Source organism: Nerophis lumbriciformis, linkage group LG01, assembly GCF_033978685.3.
Source record: "Nerophis lumbriciformis linkage group LG01, RoL_Nlum_v2.1, whole genome shotgun sequence".
NCBI classification, from domain to species: domain Eukaryota; kingdom Metazoa; phylum Chordata; class Actinopteri; order Syngnathiformes; family Syngnathidae; genus Nerophis; species Nerophis lumbriciformis.
Window position 1 is genome coordinate 18,419,039 of NC_084548.2, and position 19,222 is coordinate 18,438,260.

The 19,222-nt window shown below is 39.9% G+C and overlaps 1 protein-coding gene across 1 annotated transcript; it reads left to right on the forward strand.

Moving 5' to 3' along the window:
* Positions 1 to 2,476: 2,476 nt before the first annotated feature.
* masp2 (MBL associated serine protease 2) lies at positions 2,477 to 18,405 on the forward strand. Its single transcript, XM_061970507.1, has 6 exons — positions 2,477 to 2,536; positions 2,607 to 2,829; positions 2,905 to 3,082; positions 7,059 to 7,190; positions 16,804 to 17,000; positions 17,180 to 18,405. The coding sequence occupies exons 1-6, from the start codon at positions 2,529 to 2,531 to the stop codon at positions 17,351 to 17,353; spliced, it is 912 nt and encodes a 303-aa protein (XP_061826491.1). The 5' UTR covers positions 2,477 to 2,528; the 3' UTR covers positions 17,354 to 18,405.
* The last annotated feature ends 817 nt before the right edge of the window (positions 18,406 to 19,222 follow it).

The window sequence follows — 19,222 nt, forward strand, 5'->3', positions numbered from 1 at the left end:
TATCCCCCCAGCTTACATCACAGTCATACGAAAAAATGGAAGAGGTTATGGCAACGTTTCAAAAAGACTACCATCCGAGAGGTCATTTGCAAAGTGGAGTTAACAATGGTGTTTATGTGGTTAATTATAGTAATTCTCTCCTGGCAGTGAGCTTGCGTATAAATGCCTGCTTGTATATCAAACGCTTGCAAAATGTTCACCTCATGCTAGTATGAAGGGCCTGACTGACTGAATACTGTCAATAAGTGCCTTCCATCTAAACAGACAGCATTCACACTCTGTCATTGCCTGTTTATGACGACGGGTTATCTTTTTTTTTTATCATTGAAAACACGCATGAAATTACACATTAGACAAAAATATATTGGTCCCGGTGCATTGTTAAAGTGACTAACAGTATGCTGTGATTATATGCAAACAAAAGAGGCTCATCTGCTAAATGCAATGGGAAGGGAACAATTTATATGTTGTTCTGTGGCTTTTATTTAACAGCTCCAGTGCTTAAACCCACCAGAGCGGATTGTGGAATAATTACCTAGGCAAGCCTTGTCTGCTCTGCTTCAATGTCCATTGCCTTTTTTTTAATGTATATACAACCCCCGTTTCCATATGAGTTGGGAAATTGTGTTAGATGTAAATATAAACGGAATACAATGATTTGCAAATCATTTTCAACCCATATTCAGTTGAATATGCTACAAAGACAACATATTTGATGTTCAAACTGATTTTTCTTTTTGCAAATAATCATTAACTTTAGAATTTGATGCCAGCAACACGTGACAAAGAAGTTGGGAAAGGTGGCAATAAATACTGATAAAGTTTAGGAATGCTCATCAAACACTTATTTGGAACATCCCACAGGTGAACAGGCAAATTGGGGACAGCTGGGTGCCATGATTGGGTATAAAAGTAGATTCCATGAAATGCTCAAGTCATTCACAAACAAAGATGGAGCGAGGGTCACCACTTTGTCAACAAATGCGTGAGCAAATTGTTGAACAGTTTAAGAAAAAACTTTTCTCAACAAGCTATTGCAAGGAATTTAGGGATTTCACCATCTACGGTCCGTAATATCATCAAAGGGTTCAGAGAATCTGGAGAAATCACTGCATGTAAGCAGCTAAGCCTGTGACCTTCGATCCCTCAAGCTGTACAACAAAAGACATCAGTGTGTAAAGGATATCACCAAATGGTGCTCAGGAACACTTCAAAAACCCACTGTCAGTAACTACAGTTGGTCGCTACATCTGTAAGTGCAAGTTAAAACTCTCCTATGCAAGGCGAAAACCGTTTATCAACAACACCCAGAAACGCCGTCGGCTTCACTGGGCCTGAGCTCATCTAAGATGGACTGATGCAAAGTGGAAACGTGTTCTGTGGTCTGACGAGTCCGCATTTCAAATTGTTTTTGGAAACTGTGGACGTTGTGTGCTCCGTACCAAAGAGGAAAAGAACCATCCGGACTGTTATAGGCGCAAAGTTGAAAAGCCAGCATCTGTGATTGTATGGGGGTGTATTAGTGCCCAAGACATGGGTAACTTACACATCTGTGAAGGCGCCATTAATGCTGAAAGGTACATACAGGTTTTGAAGCAACATATGTTGCCATCCAAGCAACGTTATCATGGACGCCCCTGCTTATTTCAGCAAGAGTGCCAAGCCACCTGTTACATCAACGTGGCTTCATAGTAAAAGAGTGCGGGTACTAGACTGGCCTGGCTGTAGTCCAGACCTGTCTCCCATTGAAAATGTGTGGCGCATTATGAAGCCTAAAATACCACAACAGAGACCCTCGGACTGTTGAACAACTTAAGCTGTACATCAAGCAAGAATGGGAAAGAATTCCACCTGAGAAGCTTCAAAAATGTGTCTCCTCAGTTCCCAAACATTTACTGAGTGCTGTTCAAAGGAAAGGCCATGTAACACAGTGGTAAAAATGCCCCTGTGTCAACTTTTTTGCAATGCATTGCTGAAATTAAATTCTAAGTTAAGGATTATTTGCAAGATAAAATTAACAATAAATATATTGTCTTTGCAGTTTAATCAATTGAAGATTTGCAAATCATTGTATTCTGTTTTTATTTACGAATTACACAACGTGCCATTTTCACTGCTTTTGGGGTTTGTAATAAATATAGGTAAATAACACAATTCAATGCAGGAGGGTGTTCTCTAAAGGTGGTCATTTAGTACTAATCCATAGGATCAGCACAGGTCTGCGTCACTTATTAAACCGACAAGAACTTCTCCCGTCATGTCTTTATTAATTGTGTTTCATAAGGTTTGCGATGTAGACTGACTTGTGTGCAGGAATAGAAGTCTCAACAAGATATTGACGTCTATTTCCCCTGACATCCGTGACCGAGGGAGGAGGGTGACGATGACGCCGATCATGTGCCTGCCGCACTTTGTTTGCTTTACTGTCAGCTGGGCGTGACACGCGGGTTCAATTACCCAAAGAGCACTGAGCTAAGGCAGAGCCAATTCAACAGACAGAAAACATCCGAGGACCGTGAGGCCACAAAATGACCAGGTGAGCACCAGGTTGTCGGGATATTTTTAAACATTCCCGAAACTGCTGTGCTCACACATTAATGTGCCAGTGCTGGCTTTGTATTTGTCCTATTTCCCCTCTTCCATGTCTTGCTGAGTGCGGATATGACAGGCTTATACGGCAGCTTCACCTCCCCCGACTTCCCGCGGCCATACCCCGATAACACGCACGCGGTGTGGAACATCAGCGTCCCACAGGGCCACGGGGTCAAACTCTACTTCACCCACTTCAGCCTGGAACCCTCCAACCTGTGCGAGTATGACTACGTTCAGGTACAGCCCGCTCGCACTATTTGGGCTAAATTGTTTGGATTGTGCCTTTACAGCTCCCTGACCTTGTCCAAATAGGTTTTAGCGGAAGGGAACGACACAGTGCGTTTCTGTGGAGACGAAGCGAAGCGCCATGATGGCACCCCGAGGAACACCGTCATCCTGTCAGCCGGCAACCGCATGTCAGTGGTCTTTAGGAGCGACTACTCTAACGAGGAGCGATTCACCGGCTTCCAAGCATTTTACACCTCAGAAGGTGATGTAGCGTAGTGACACTTTTTTGCCTCCGGGCAGAAGTGTATTTTGATGCTTTTAATTACGCCAGTCCATGGGTATTCAACTGGCGGCCAGGGGCCAAATCTGGCCTGGGAATGACACTATATCGGCCACCAAGGTCAGTTCAAACCTCTGGAGACAACAATGTTTGCATCAAAACCACTAGAGTGCTCCTGTTGTATAGAGCAGTGTTTTTCAACACACTATTTTACCGTGAGATACAGTCTGGTATGTCGTGGGAGATTATCTAATTTCACCTATTTGGGTTAAAGGGGAACATTATCACAATTTCAGAAGGGTTAAAACCATTAAAAATCAGTTCCCAGTGGCTTATTTTATTTTTCGAAGTTTTTTTTCAGAATGTTACCCATCACACAATATGCCTAAAAAAAGCTTCAAAGTGCCTGATTTTAACCATCGTTATATACACCCGTCTATTTTCCTATGACGTCACATAGTGATGCCGATACAAACAAACATGGCGGAAAGAACAGCAAGGTATAGCGACATTAGCTCGGATTCAAACTCGGATTTCAGCGGCTTAAGCGATTCAACAGATTACGCATGTATTGAAACGGATGGTTGTAGTGTGGAGGCAGGTAGCGAAAACAAAATTGAAGAAAAAACTGAAGCTATTGAGCCATATCGGTTTGAACCGTATGCAAGCGAAACCGACGAAAACGACACGAGAGAAAGCGAGGACGAATTCGGCGATCGCCTTCTAACCAACGATTGGTATGTGCTTGTTTGGCATTAAAGGAAACTAACAACTATGAACTAGGTTTACAGCATATGAAATACATTTGGCAACAACATGCACTTTGACAGTGCAGACAGCCCAGTTTTCATCAATAAATACATTCTGTAGACATACCCTCATCCGCTCTTTTTTCCTGAAAGCTGATCTGTCCAGTCCAGTTGGAAATGCATCTGCTTTGAGTGTCGCAGGATATCCACACATTCTTGCCATCTCTGTCGTAGCATAGCTTTCGTCGGTAAAGTGTGCGGAACAAACGTCCAATTTCTTGCCACTTTCGCATCTTTGGGCCACTGGTGCAACTTGAATCCGTCCCTGTTCGTGTTGTTACACCCTCCGACAACACACCGACGAGGCATGATGTCTCCAAGGTACGGAAAACAGTTGAAAAAACGGAAAATAACAGAGCTGATTTGACTCGGTGTTTGTAATGTGTTTGAGAAAATGGCGGATTGCTTCCCAATGCGTGACGTCATCGCTCCGAGAGCGAATAATAGAAAGGCGTTTAATTCGCCAAAATTCACCCATTTAGAGTTCGGAAATCGGTTAAAAAAATATATGGTCTTTTTTCTGCAACATCAAGGTATATATTGACACTTACATAGGTCTGGTGATAATGTTCCCCTTTAAAAATATTTTTTGCAAGCCAGTAATTATAGTGTGTTGTTGTTGAGTGTCGGTGCTGTCTAGAGCTCGGTAGAGTAACCGTGTAATACTCTTCCATATCAGTAGGTGGCAGCCGGTAGCTAATTGCTTTGTAGATGTCGTAAACAGCGGGAGGCAGCGTGAAGGTAAAAAGGTGTCTAATGCTTAAACCAGTGGTTCTTAACCTGGGTTCGATCGAACCCTAGGGGTTCGGTGAGTCGGGCTCAGGGGTTCGGCGGAGGTCAAGACACACCCGGCTCATCGTGTAAATAAAAACTTCTCCCTATCGGCGTAATACGGATACGGCAACAGCAGAAGTCAGACTGATTTGCAGGTGTGTAATTTGTTGTGAGTGGATGCACTGTGTTGGTTTTGTTCTTTGAATAAGGTGATGTTCATGCACGGTTCATTTTGTGCACCAGTAAAAAAACATGTTAACACTTTAGTATGGGGAACATATTCACCATTAATTAGTTGCTTATATATTTGCTCTTAACTAGTCATTATTAAGTACTTATGAATGCCTTATTATAACCCTAACCCTCTAACCCTAACCAAATAACTCTAAATTAAGTCTTTATTACTTAGAATATGTTCCCCTAGTGTCCAAAAAACTCTAAATTAAGTCTTTGTTACTTAGAATATGTTCCCCATACTAAAGTGTTACCAAAAACATATAACTTTGTCTTGAATTTAAAAAAAACAACATTTTATTTTTCACTAAAGAAGGGTTCGGTGAATGCGCATATGAAACTGCTTGGGTTCGGTACCTCCAACAAGGTTAAGAACCACTAGCTTAAACCAAAAAAAAACAAAAGGTGAGTGCCTTTAAAAAAAGGCATTGAAGCTTAGGGAAGGCTACGCAGAATGAAACTAAAACTGAACTGGCTACAAAGTAAACAAAAACAGAATGCTGGACGACAGCAAAGACTTACTGTGGAGCAAAGACGGCGTCCACAATGTACATCCATACATGACATGACAATCAACAATGTTCCCACAAAGAAGGATAAAAACAATTGAAATATTCTTGATCGTTAAAACAAAGTATATGCGGGGAATATCGCTCAAAGGAAGACATGAAACTGCAACAGGAAAATACCAAAAAAGAGAAATAGCCACCAAAATAGGAGCGCAAGACAAGAACTAAAACACTACACAAAGGAAAACAGCAAATAACTCAAAATAAGTCACAGTGTGATGTGACAGGTCATGACAGTACACCTACTTTGAGACAAGAGCTATATTGACTTTGGAATCCAACTTTGGAACTGTGTGTACTTATGTAGGAGAGATTAGTTTGATTTTTACCGTTGGTTTATAACAGGGGTCCCCAAACTTTTTGACTCGGGGGCCGCATTGGGTTAAAAAAAACTTTGTCCGAGGGCGGGGCTATATATACAGTCGTGGTCAAAAGTTTACATACACTTGTAAAGAACATAATGTCATGGCTGTCTTGAGTTTCCAATCATTTCTACAACTCTTATTTTTTTGTGATAGAGTGATTGAAGCACATACTTGTTGGTCACAAAAAACATTCATAAAGTTTGGTTCTTTTATGAATTTATTATGGGTCTACTGAAAATGTGAGCAAATCTGCTGGGTCAAAAGTATACATACAGCAATGTTAATATTTGGTTACATGTCCCTTGGCAAGTTTCACTGCAATAAGGCGCTTTTGGTAGCCAACCACAAGCTTCTGCTTGAATTTTTGACCACTCCTCTTGACAAAATTGGTGCAGTTCAGCTAAATTTGTTGGTTCTCTGACATGGACTTGAATAAAAAAGAGCCTTTTACAACCAGTTACAAAATAGTGTCAAGTGTATATATTATTTATAATAAAAGTTGTTGATACCACTTATGGGCTTCTGTAATGATCACTAGTGTGACACGTGTAAAGTCGTGATACTTTTCTCACCTGTTTTTAATGCCGGTCATAGAAAACATTTTACCTACTGACAGTTTTTTAGTGAACAAATACATTTTTCAGATTTTATTGAACCGAGAGTGACCCGGCTTGTTCACCAATAGACCATGAAAATCTGTGACGAGGCGTTGCCATGGCAATCACAGACAGCAGTCTTCTTACTACAAGCCAATAATTCATCAAAGCTGGTATTTCAGGGTTCAATTGTGTTTACTGTGGGTTATGATTTTACAACAAAATTAATTAGCACTGATCAATATATTAATAGAACACTTAAATGATTACCAGCAGCCTGTGAAACGTCTCATTTCGTGCAAACGCTAACATTTTGCACGGAAGCACCCGAGCTTATTAGTTAAACCTCACGGAGCAAATGGCCTCCATGGTGACCTGTCTTGTTATTCAGTTCAGTTTTGGGATTTTTTTTTTGTGTCCAATTTAATATTCTCTTTTTAATTGGACACGACAAACCAATTCTGCTACAGAGCTGAGAACTTCTCCATTAATCTCAACTTCTACTTAACATCCATCTCATGCAACCAAAGTAATGTCCTTTTTTAAAGTCTGCTCCCATTTAGGCCAAGACAGCCATGCCGTTTAAACTCTGACCTCTCTGTCTTCCTCAGACATCGACGAATGCCGGTCCAGTGTGCACGAGGACAGAGTGTGCGACCATTTTTGCCACAACTACATTGGCGGGTATTATTGCACATGCAGACCAGGATATTTGCTCCATAGAAACAAAAGATCTTGTACAGGTGAGCAAAAGGAGGTCAGATACAATAAGGGATGGGAACCAAATCCGGTACTTTTTTGGCACCTACCAAAATCCCGCCGGTTCCACCGATTCACGTAAAATCCAATGGTGCCACGTTACGATACCTGTGTTATGCGTGACGTCACGTCCAGTTGCAGACTCTAATTACAAACCCCGTTTCCATATGAGTTGGGAAATTGTGTTAGATGTAAATATAAACGGGATACAATGATTTGCAAATCATTTCCAACCCATATTCAGTTGAATATGCTACAAAGACAACATATTTGATGTTCAAACTGATAAACATTTTTTTTTTTTTTGCAAATAATCATTAACTTTAGAATTTGATGCCAGCAACAGGTGACAAAGAAGTTGGAAAAGGTGGCAATAAATACTGATAAAGTTGAGGAATGCTCATCAAACACTTATTTGGAACATCCCACAGGTGAACAGGCAAATTAGGAACAGGTGGGTGCCATGATTGGGTATAAAAGTAGATTCCATGAAATGCTCAGTCATTCACAAACAAGGATGGGGCGAGGGTCACCACTTTGTCAACAAATGCGTGAGCAAATTGTTGAACAGTTTAAGAAAAACCTTTCTCAACCAGCTATTGCAAGGAATTTAGGGATTTCACCATCTATGGTCTGTAATATCATCAAAGGGTTCAGAGAATCTGGAGAAATCACTGCACGTAAGCAGCTAAGCCCGTGACCTTCGATCCCTCAGGCTGTACTGCATCAACAAGCGACATCAGTGTGGTCAGTAACTACAGTTGGTCGCTACATCTGTAAGTGCAAGTTAAAACTCTCCTATGCAAGGCGAAAACCGTTTATCAACAACACCCAGAAACGCCGTCGGCTTCGCTGGGCCTGAGCTCATCTAAGATGGACTGATACAAAATGGAAACGTGTTCTGTGGTCTGACAAGTCCACATTTCAAATTGTTTTTGGAAACTGTGGACGTCGTGTCCTCCGGACCAAAGAGGAAAAGAACTATCCGAATTGTTATAGGCGCAAAGTTGAAAAGCCAGCATCTGTGATGGTATGGGGGTGTATTAGTGTCCAAGACATGGGTAACTTACACATCTGTGAAGGCGCCATTAATGCTGAAAGGTACATACAGGTTTTGGAGCAACATATGTTGCCATCCAAGCAACGTTACCATGGACGCCCCTGCTTATTTCAGCAAGACAATGCCAAGCCACGTGTTACATCAACGTGGCTTCATAGTAAAATAGTGTGGGTACTAGACTGGCCTGTCTGTAGTCCAGACCTGTCTCCCATTGAAAATGTGTGGCACATTATGAAGCCTAAAATACCACAACGGAGACCCCCGGACTGTTGAACAACTTAAGCTGTACATCAAGCAAGAATGGGAAATAATTCAACCTGAGAAGCTTAAAAAATGTGTTTCCTCAGTTCCCAAACGTTTACTGACTGTTGTTAAAAGGAAAGGTCATGTAACACAGTGGTGAACATACCCTTTGCCAACCACTTTGGCACGTGTTGCAGCCATGAAATTCTAAGTTAATTATTATTTGCAAAAAAAAAAAAAAAAAAAAAATTATGAGTTTGAACATCAAATATCTTGTCTTTGTAGTGCATTCAATTGAAAATGCGTCGAAAAGGATTTACAAATCATTGTATTCCGTTTATATTTACATCCAACACAATTTCCCAACTCATGTGGAAACGGGGTTTGTAGGTATGTAGTGATAAACAGTATTAATAATTAAACTCCCTACAGTTAAGCCTGCAGGCTTGTAGGGATGATATAGCCTCTGTGTTTTTTCCTGACCTAATGTATTATTATATTTATATAGATTGTTTGCTCATAATTTTAACCATATCAGTTTTGAAGTAATCATAGACCAGGGCGACAAAAACATGCAATTAAGTGATAAAAATAATAGTTGTACATGCTTATCCAAACTGTCTATGCAGGGAAATGGGCTCCTGTTCTGTAGATGACACGGCATATCGAGTCTGGCTATGTTCCAAGTACAGATAGTTATTTCCCGATTACTTAAAACAAATTGATATTATGGTAAATGACTGTCAGATTCATTTTCAGGAGCAAAAAAATATATTAGAGAACTTGTTAGTTAGTGAAAATGTGGTCATCTGGGCTCTTCAACAAGTCTTCAAAAAAACGTAACCATTGTTGATACGAGTCGTAGAGTCGGTCACAGCTGGCTGATATATTATAGTATTTCACAGTCAAATGGCACAGTGGCGCATAAAGCAGTTGATCTCTGCCAGCTGCCGAAAGACAAGGTTAATTAGTGTTGATTCTCCGGAGAGAAGCAACTTCAAAGTGATATGAAAAATGGATACCTATTTTGCAGCACTAAAAGTGTGCTGGTAATACATCACAATTACTTCTTTGACGTGCCTTCACTTATCATTATTTGCCGGGGGAGTAAGAGGGGTGACAAAATAAAATATGCGATGAACAGGCTCCAAAAAAAGGATTATATGCCCACAGGTTTTTATTAATGATATGAATAACAGCTTTTTACAAGCCTCATTTGTATTGTCTGGGGAAACATCTGCACACTTGCTGCGTCACTATGGCAACCTTAATGAATACCATTTATTATGACCCCAGTATTGGTATGTATTTATTATTATGAAATAAATATTTATATAGTGTTAAGCTACTTTGAATTGTGAAGTGGCCGCGGCATGAAATATTTGTAAGTCAGTGTTTGAACACAGTGGCCTTACCTTTATCTTTCAATTTGTCTCCCGATGACAACAACACACATCTTTCACGTTAAACTTAGTTAAGTTTGGTTTATTAATATCTTTGGTTAGTGGTCAACAAAATAAATAGTTTTACATAAACTCACAGTCGTATATTCATAAATTGACAATGTTACAGACCGAAAGGGTTTAGGCTGAAGTTGAACACTCATTGCGCCTAACCCAGGGGTCGGCAACCCAAAATGTTGAAAGAGCCATATAGGACCAAAAATACAAAAACAAATCTGTCTGGAGCCGCAAAAAATTAAAAGCCATATTACATACAGATAGTGTGTCATGGAATTAAGAGGACTTAAAGGAAACTAAATGACCTCAAATATAGCTACAAATGAGGCATAATGATGCAATATGTACATATAGCTAGCCTAAATAGCCTGTTAGCATCGATTAGCTTGCAGTCATGCAGTGACCAAATATGTCTGATTAGCACTCCACACAAGTCAATAACATCAACAAAACTCACCTTTCATGCACAACCTTAAAAGTTTGGTGGACAAAATGAGACAGAAAAATAAGTGGCATAAAACACGTCCTAGAAAGTCGGAGAAAGTTATACATCGAAACAAACTACGGTGAGTTCAAGGACCGCCAAAATTAGTAGGACAAAACGGCGCTCGCCAAATACTCGAATCAGTGAAGCATGTATAATATAAACAGTGTACTTTGTAACAATTAGGGAGGTTTGTGTCATGTTTGTCCTCCTACAGAAACCATATTAAAACAAAAATAGATTTTTTTCCCCCTCATCTTTTTCCATTTTTCATACATTTTTTGAAAAAGCTCCAGAGAGCCACTAGGGCGGCGCTAAAGAGCCGCATGCGGCTCTAGAGCCGCGGGTTGCCGACCCCTGGCCTAACCCTATAAAGAATGTCAAATACAAGATGAGCTTCCTAAAAATAAAAAATATTAAATTTCCTTTACACACCATAAACACTTTTCAATTATATACACAGTAAAGACATGTGAAATATCCCTGCACGTGTGTTGGTTAAACCTTTGTACAAATAATATACTATATATAGACAATTATACTTCCATTATTATTTACATCCCACATTTAGTTTGTAATTAACATTGATCATAGTATTAATTATTGTGTTGATTCAAGAGTGATATATTTTTCCAAGACATTGGTCTTAAAGTTGTATTTAAATGTGTGAATGAATCATCCAAGCTGTTCCACAGATGAACCCCCCTGACAGAAACACATCTACTTTTTAAGCTCGTTCGTATGTTTGCTTTCTGAAAGACAGCTGAACCTCTAAGGTCATAGGGATCCTCTCTGGGTTTGAAACTTCACAGCTACAATAAAACTAGCAGACACAGCAGTGAGGTTTAGTAACATTTTTAGGACTGGTGTTGATGTATAAAAGTAACTTCTTGATCTACAAACCCCGTTTCCATATGAGTTGGGAAATTGTGTTAGATGTAAATATAAACGGAATACAATGATTTGCAAATCATTTTCAACCCATATTCAGTTGAATATGCTACAAAGACAACATATTTGATGTTCAAACTGATAAACTTTCTTTTTTTTTTTTTTGCAAATAATCATTAACTTTAGAATTTGATGCCAGCAACACATGACAAAGAAGTTGGGAAAGGTGGCAATAAATACTGATAAAGTTAAGGAATGCTCATCAAACACTTATTTGGAACATCCCACAGGTGTGCAGGCTAAGGTTCAGAGAATCTAGAGAAATCACTCCACGTAAGCGGCATGGCCGGAAACCAACATTGAATGACCGTGACCTTCAATCCCTCAGACGGCACTGTATCAAAAACCGACATCAATCTCTAAAGGATATCACCACATGGGCTCAGGAACACTTCAGAAAACCACTGTCACTAAATACAGTTGGTCGCTACATTTGTAAGTTAAAGCTCTACTATGCAAAGCGAAAGCCATTTATCAACAACATCCAGAAACGCCGCCGGCTTCTCTGGGCCCGAGATCATCTAAGATGGACTCATGCAAAGTGGAAAAGTGTTCTGTGGTCTGACGAGTCCACATTTCAAATTGTTTTTGGAAATATTCGACATCGTGTCATCCGGACCAAAGGGGAAGCGAACCATCCAGACTGTTATCGACGCAAAGTTCAAAAGCCAGCATCTGTGATGGTATGGGGGTGCATTAGTGCCCAAGGCCTGGGTAACTTACACATCTGTGAAAGCACCATTAATACTGAAAGGTACATACAGGTTTTGGAACAACATATGCTGCCATTTAAGCGTCGTCTTTTTCATGGACGCCCCTGCTTATTTCAGCAAGACAATGCCAAGCGACATTCAGCACGTGTTACAACAGCGTGGCTTCGTAAAAAAAGAGTGCGGGTACTTTCCTGGCCCGCCTGCAGTCCAGACCTGTCTCCCATCGAAAATGTGTGGCGCATTATGAAGCGTAAAATACGACAGCGGAGACCCCGGACTGTTGAACGACTGAAGCTCTACATAAAACAAGAATGGGAAATAATTCCACTTTCAAAGATTCAACAATTAGTTTCCTCAGTTCCCAATCGTTTATTGAGTGTTGTTAAAAGAAAAGGTGATGTAACACAGTGGTGAACATGCCCTTTCCTAACTACTTTGGCACGTGTTGCAGCCATGAAATTCTAAGTTAATTATTATTTGCCAAAAAAAAATTTAGTTTATGAGTTTGAACATCAAATATGTTGTCTTTGTAGTGCATTCAATTGAATATGGGTTGAAAAGGATTTGCAAATCATTGTATTCCGTTTATATTTACATCCAACACAATTTCCCAACTCATATGGAAACGGGGTTTGTAGATTACAGAAAAGTTTGGATTTTTTTTTTTCTGGCCATGTGACATTTAGGCAAGGCCACTTGTTGCTGGGTGGAATTCATTGCGATTTTATCATAACTGTCACATTTGACAGGTAATTAATACATTATGAAAGAAGTTTATCACATACATTTTGTTGCAGAATTACTACTATGTTTAACATATAAGATGTCCTTTTTGCCCATAATGGAGAGTTAATACACTAAAGTTGATAGAAAATGTTTTTATGGGTTTGACTAAAGCCACCTAAACAAATTAATGGAAAATATTTTGTTTAAAAAAAATAGTTTTAGCGCAAAATAATAGATTTAACATAATGTTGCACATGTACATGACACAATGCCAGTGAGGAGTGGATCCTTGTATGTCAAATTACCAGCCCAGCACTAACACTGTGCGCCAAGGGAGACAACAGGAGTATGCTGAGGAATGTGCTATTATATTCCCTTCTTTAATGAGCAGTAAGGGGCTGGTAATGTGTTTGCAGTAAAAATTTCATATGCAGGGTCCTCTCATTCATTAATTGACATGTTATATGTGCTTCTTCACACAACGGATTGTGGGTCCATAAACTGCGCCCCACTAACACGCACGCATGCAACAGAAACATAACATTATGTTTCGAAAGCAATACTTTGAAGAGCGTGTGATTTTCACTCACCGGTTTAACAGGAATATAGCAACCATTGCATCCGTTTTTCTTAAATCCTTTCATGCTCAAAAACTCCCACTCGAACTATAATGTTACAAGCGGGGAAACAATTTAAGTGGAATTGAAAACCAGGGAGTTGACATTGGAAAACACAGACAGTGAAAAGTGCACCAATTTTAAGAGTGTCTCTCGGCTAATTGTTATGCTTTAAGTTGCAGGCAAAAATTTGAGTTAAAAGCATTTCCGCCATTAGCTGGTGTTGCGTTTGGACCAGTTGTTCCTCCCAGGGAATTCAAGTTTCTGGTCGTCGCTCCCAAGCTCTTTACGACACTTAAAGCTGAGTAGAAGAACCACCAGAGACAGAATAGGTATTTTGTAATATATTTGCAAAGCTTTGTAAATATACTGAGACCAGTCCAGCATAGAACATTCAATCGCGCAGCTAAGATGGTTTGCCCTACAAAATGGAAACCCCCTATTCTATCAAGTCTCTCTTCCTCCCACCCTCGCAGTCTTGTCCCTCCAGCCCAAACACATGCCCATTGTCCTCCGCACCTGGACATAAGAATAGATAAGAAGAAGGAGTATCTCTCTTTCTTACATTCCACACTCAAGGTTAGCACACAGTATTTGCAGACAACCAAACGACCACAATTGGAAGAAAAACACTAGCTGTTTTGTAATATGATTATGAAATTAAAGAAGTAAGACATAAATACGGATATATGTAAATATCTGCCTCCGACAATGTTCAATGTTCAATGTTCCCTCTAATGTTTCATGTGTGTGATCAAACGCAAAAACTCCCTGAGCATTCAGTGGAGCCCATGTGAGCAACATCAGACGTGCACACTGTGGCTACACCAGCAGCACACCTGTCCAAAACCTGACTAAATAACAAGTTAAATCTCAATCTATCCATCCATTTTCTACCGCTTGTCCCTTTCGGGGTCGCGGGGAGTGCTGGAGCCTATCTCAGCTGCATTCGGGCGGAAGGCGGCGTACACCCTGGACAAGTCCCCACCTCATCGCAGGGCCAACACAGATAGACAGACAACTTTCTCTTATTATTATAATAAAATGACAGCAGTCATTTCCATGAAGTTATTTTCTAATATAAGTGTTTAGGCCCACTTACAATGACAATAACAAAAAATATAGTTTTTCAGGAACTGTGTACTTCTTTGTTTGTCTGGGTGGAGGTCCTGCTTTGGAAATAATTTGTACCCCTTTCAGACATTGCATTTAGTGCCCACAAAAACATTCACATGTTGCACAATGAGATGTAAGCAGGAGATCATGTGTACATTCCTGCAACTTCCTGTTTGTAAAAATAAATTTTTATTAGTATTTATTTAATATACTAACAGCATTTCATGATTAATATTTATAAATTAAGATTCCTAATAAATGACACTAGAATAAGCACACATTCTATTGTGTAACGACCTGGAATTACACTTTATGTGTGGTGTTGGAGTTGTCCGACTTTTTGTGTGGCTGTAAACGCATCACTGGCTAAGTGCCGTATGTGAATGTGTTGGTGCAAGTGAGAAAGAGCGAGCGGCTGCTGTTGATATAACAAAGTTGCTTTTGGTCTGGTTTGTACTGCAGAAAATGACCAGTTTTGCTAGATATAAATTTTTTTACTAATGTTTTGGTGATGTGTTTATGGCCGACAATAAAGAGTTTTGCACAGTAAAGTGATCGATGGAATTCATGTCCTCAAAGTGTCTCGACAGACTTTACAATATTTGAACAATGATGACGAAAACTGTTTTCTCTGTCGTGTCCGTGTGTCGAAAATTGTTATGAGCTAATTTTTTTATTTGATTTTGTGCGTGGCATAGATTTGCCGTGCGCAGAGGACGCTTGAGCAGTGCGCAATTGCACAGGCGCGCACCTTATAGGGAACATTGGTTAGCTTAGCAAATGTCACGTAAGATCTGTGCAAAACAGCATTAGCTAATAGCAATACTTTGTTTTCCAAGCAGGGCAGCACGGTGAAACAGGGGTTAGTGCATGTGCCTCACAATACGAAGGTCCTGGGCTCGGGATCTTTCTGTGTGGAGTTTGCATGTTCTCCCCGTGACTGCGTGGGTTCCCTCCGGGTACTCCGGCTTCCTCCCACCTCCAAAGACATGCACCTGGGGATAGGTTGATTGGCAACACTAAATTGGCCCTAGTGTGTGAATGTGAGTGTGAATGTTGTCTGTCTATCTGTGTTGGCCCTGTGATGAGGTGGCGACTTGTCCAGGGTGTACCCCGCCTACTGCCTGAATGCAGCTGAGATAGGCTCCAGCACCCCCACGACCCCGAACGGGACAAGCGGTAGAAAATGGATGGATGGGATGTTTTCCAAGCATGGGAAGGAATGAAGTGAATGTGAAGGACAAAGCTCAGAAGAAGCTTAAATTACAATATAAACCGTCTACCGTATTTTTCGGACTATAAATCGCAGTTTTTTTCATAGTTTGGTGCGACTTATACTCAGGAGCGACTTATGTGTGAAATTATTAACACATTACCGTAAAATATCAAATAATATTATTTAGCTCATTCACGTAAGAGACTAGACGTATAAGATTTCATGGGATTTAGCGATTAGGAGTGACAGATTGTTTGGTAAACGTATAGCATGTTCTATATGTTATAGTTATTTGAATGACTCTTACCATAATATGTTACGTTAACATACCAGGCATATTTATGCCTCATATAACGTACACTTATTCAGCCTGTTGTTCACTATTCTTTATTTATTTAAAGTGCCTTTCAAATGTCTATTCTTGGTGTTGGGTTTTATCAAATACATTTCCCCAAAAAATGCGACTTATACTCCAGTGCGATTTATATATGTTTTTTTCCTTCTTTATTATGCATTTTTGGCAGGTGCGGCTTATACTCCGGTGCGACTTATACTCCGAAAAATACGGTAATACATGACCGAGCGGGTCACCAACTTGAAAATGAACAAAAATGTAAATAAAAACTAGTTGACAGTAAAAAATAATAATAATAATTTACCTGTACATTTTTTTTCCCTCTCAGGGCATTCAATCGATGGCAACTGGACTGTTTGGTTTGTCTTGGAAGACGTTTCGCCTCTCATCCGAGTAGGCTTCATTAGTTTGTACTCATAGATTAGACTCTTTGACTATAAGCACTTAGATCTGTCTAAATCATGAGCACAAACTGATGAAGTCCAATCGATCACAGTCCTGTTGTGATTGATTGAATGCCCTGAGATTACAATGACTTGGATGAATGAGAACATTTACAGACATGGCCATTTTTTATTTTCTGTTGTATTTGTTAATGGAATGTTTTACTTGATGCCAAAACGTAATGCTGCATTTCTTTCTCTGTATCTCTGCAGTACCATGCCACAGCCAGGTGTTGACCAACCTATCAGGTGTTCTGACCAGTCCCGGTTACCCGAGCCCATACCCATCCATGACTCACTGCAACCACACCATACGTCTTCCCGAGGGCTACGAAATAACTCTGGACTTCATGGAGCCCTTTGACATAGAGGGACATCCAGATGCCCCGTGTCCCTACGACATGTTAAAGGTGAGTCATGTGACTACAGAGCAACAACCAAACAATGTATTCGTCCTCATGCTCGCGGAGGTAATCTGTCGCTGTCTACACACCACTAAAGTGATGTACTCTTAGCCCGTGTGGTTTCCTGCATATTCAACATGAGTTGTGCCTTTAATGAATCACTCTCCCTGGTTTTTATTTGCAAGATTTCGACAGCCGGACGAGAGTACGGACCCTTCTGCGGGTCGACATCACCGCGCCGCATCGAAACAAGAAGTTACCAAGTGAAGGTAGCATTTAGATCTGACTTGAGTGGAGAAAACAAAGGATGGAAGATCATCTACAACAGCACCAATACTGCATCCCTCACTATTTCATAGTCATACAGTAATTACTATTTTAATTTTAGCATCACATTCTAGTCAATATACAGTAGTACCTCAATTTACGAGCTCAGTTAGTACACTTGTATCTCAGATCAGCTGCGCCCTTTGGAATAAATTGATATCAATTTAATCAGTGCCGGAGCCCCCAAAACTGCAAAATGTGGACGATATTGCGGCATTATGATATTCCATCTAAGATCTTTATGATGATCCTGGTTCTGTATGACAGCTTTTAGGCCAGGGTGTTGTATGACGGGAGAATGACGGCGCCATTAGAAATGAAGGTCGGAGTACAACAGAGATGCCTATTTGGCCCCCTTCTCTTCCTAGGGGCAATAGACTGTGTAACTCGGTGTTAGGGGAATATATTCCACCTTAAAGCAGAGTAGAAGTCTCTGTTTGTACTGTTCCAGGACAAAACAATGAATAGAGCCTGTATGACCTAAAAGTGAAATCCCAGATTTTTTCCACAAAAAAACTATTTTTTTTCACCACTTTTTAAAGAAACCATTGAATACAAATGAAAGAGATAATTATTTTATCGGTACAAAAACTAGCAGTCTGAAATGAGACTGCATACACTGCATCTGTCATGTCTGTGTGATCATGTTTTTGTTTTGGTCACGTTCGGTTTTGTTTTTGGACTTTTTGTGCACTTTTGTTTTGTCACCATAGCAACCATTAGTTATCACCTGTCACGTCACGCACCTGTTTCACGTTTTGAGTCACGCACCTGTTTTCGTTAATCATGTCTATGGTTTTTAAGTTCATTGTTTTCAGTTTGTCGTTCTGACGACACCCCGCATTTATGCTTCTGCACACTCTCCACACCCTTATGACCCTTGCTGCTCTTTTTTCATGCCGGTTCCATGCCAAGTAAGTTTTTGTTTATTAAGCCACAGTTAGTGTTTTTTGTTGTTCATAGTTTCTGCCTTTGTGCAAGTATTTGTTTTCATAGCCAAGTCGTTTCTCCGCCACTGTGCGCGCTTTTCGTTTGTACTTTTTTTGTAGTTATAGTGTTTAAATAAATCATGTATTCACCTTCACGCCACATCTGGTCCAATTCACTTGCACCTCGGGAGAACAAACCACGCCACAGTCCTAGTCATGACAGCATCTTACTCTTAGCAAAATTATCATTTGAATAATGTTGTTCAGGTGTAAATTGTACTTTTTATGGAATCATTTTCAAAGAACTAAATTAAGAGCATCCTGTAAGAAGCAATATTAATGCCTTGAATAAAATACTTCCCTGAGCAAAAATGCAGCTTTGCACATTGCATGCAAATAAATAATAATCTCCAACATCGAGATTCATAAAATGCAAACTTCTGTCTTATGTAAATAAAAATGTGATATTATACATTGTATCCAAATAAATAATAAAACATTGAGAAGACTAAGTTTAGTTTCAGTAAGTGGATAAAGTAAACGCAGCCTTTTTCTATTCACACATCTTGGCGGTGTGCAGAGCATTGATTGATTGATTGAAACTTTTATTAGTGGATTGCACAGTACAGTACATATTCCGTATGATTGACCACTAAATGGTAACACCCGAATAAGTTTTTCAACTTGTTTAAGTCGGGGTCCACGTAAATCAATTCATGGTAAACTGACTCAGCAACCACTTTAGTGTTCAGTCCACGCATTGTGCTTCTGTCTCATCATACACGGTATCATCATGCATACACACATCCAAAAGTAATTGGCCACCCATCCAAATGATCAGAATCGGGTGTCCTAATCACATTATTACCATATAAATGGCCAACTCTTTCATTTATTGGAAACAATAAAGGCTTGAATAACTTCAAACACATATTGTTACAACAACCAAAAATATAAGCGTTTGTCTTGTAT

Coding starts and splice junctions, on each gene's coding strand:
- masp2 (XM_061970507.1), top strand. Junction 3,083..7,058: donor AGCATTTTACACCTCAGAAG/GTGATGTAGCGT, acceptor TGTCTTCCTCAG/ACATCGACGAATGCCGGTCC. Junction 17,001..17,179: donor GTCCCTACGACATGTTAAAG/GTGAGTCATGTG, acceptor TTTATTTGCAAG/ATTTCGACAGCCGGACGAGA.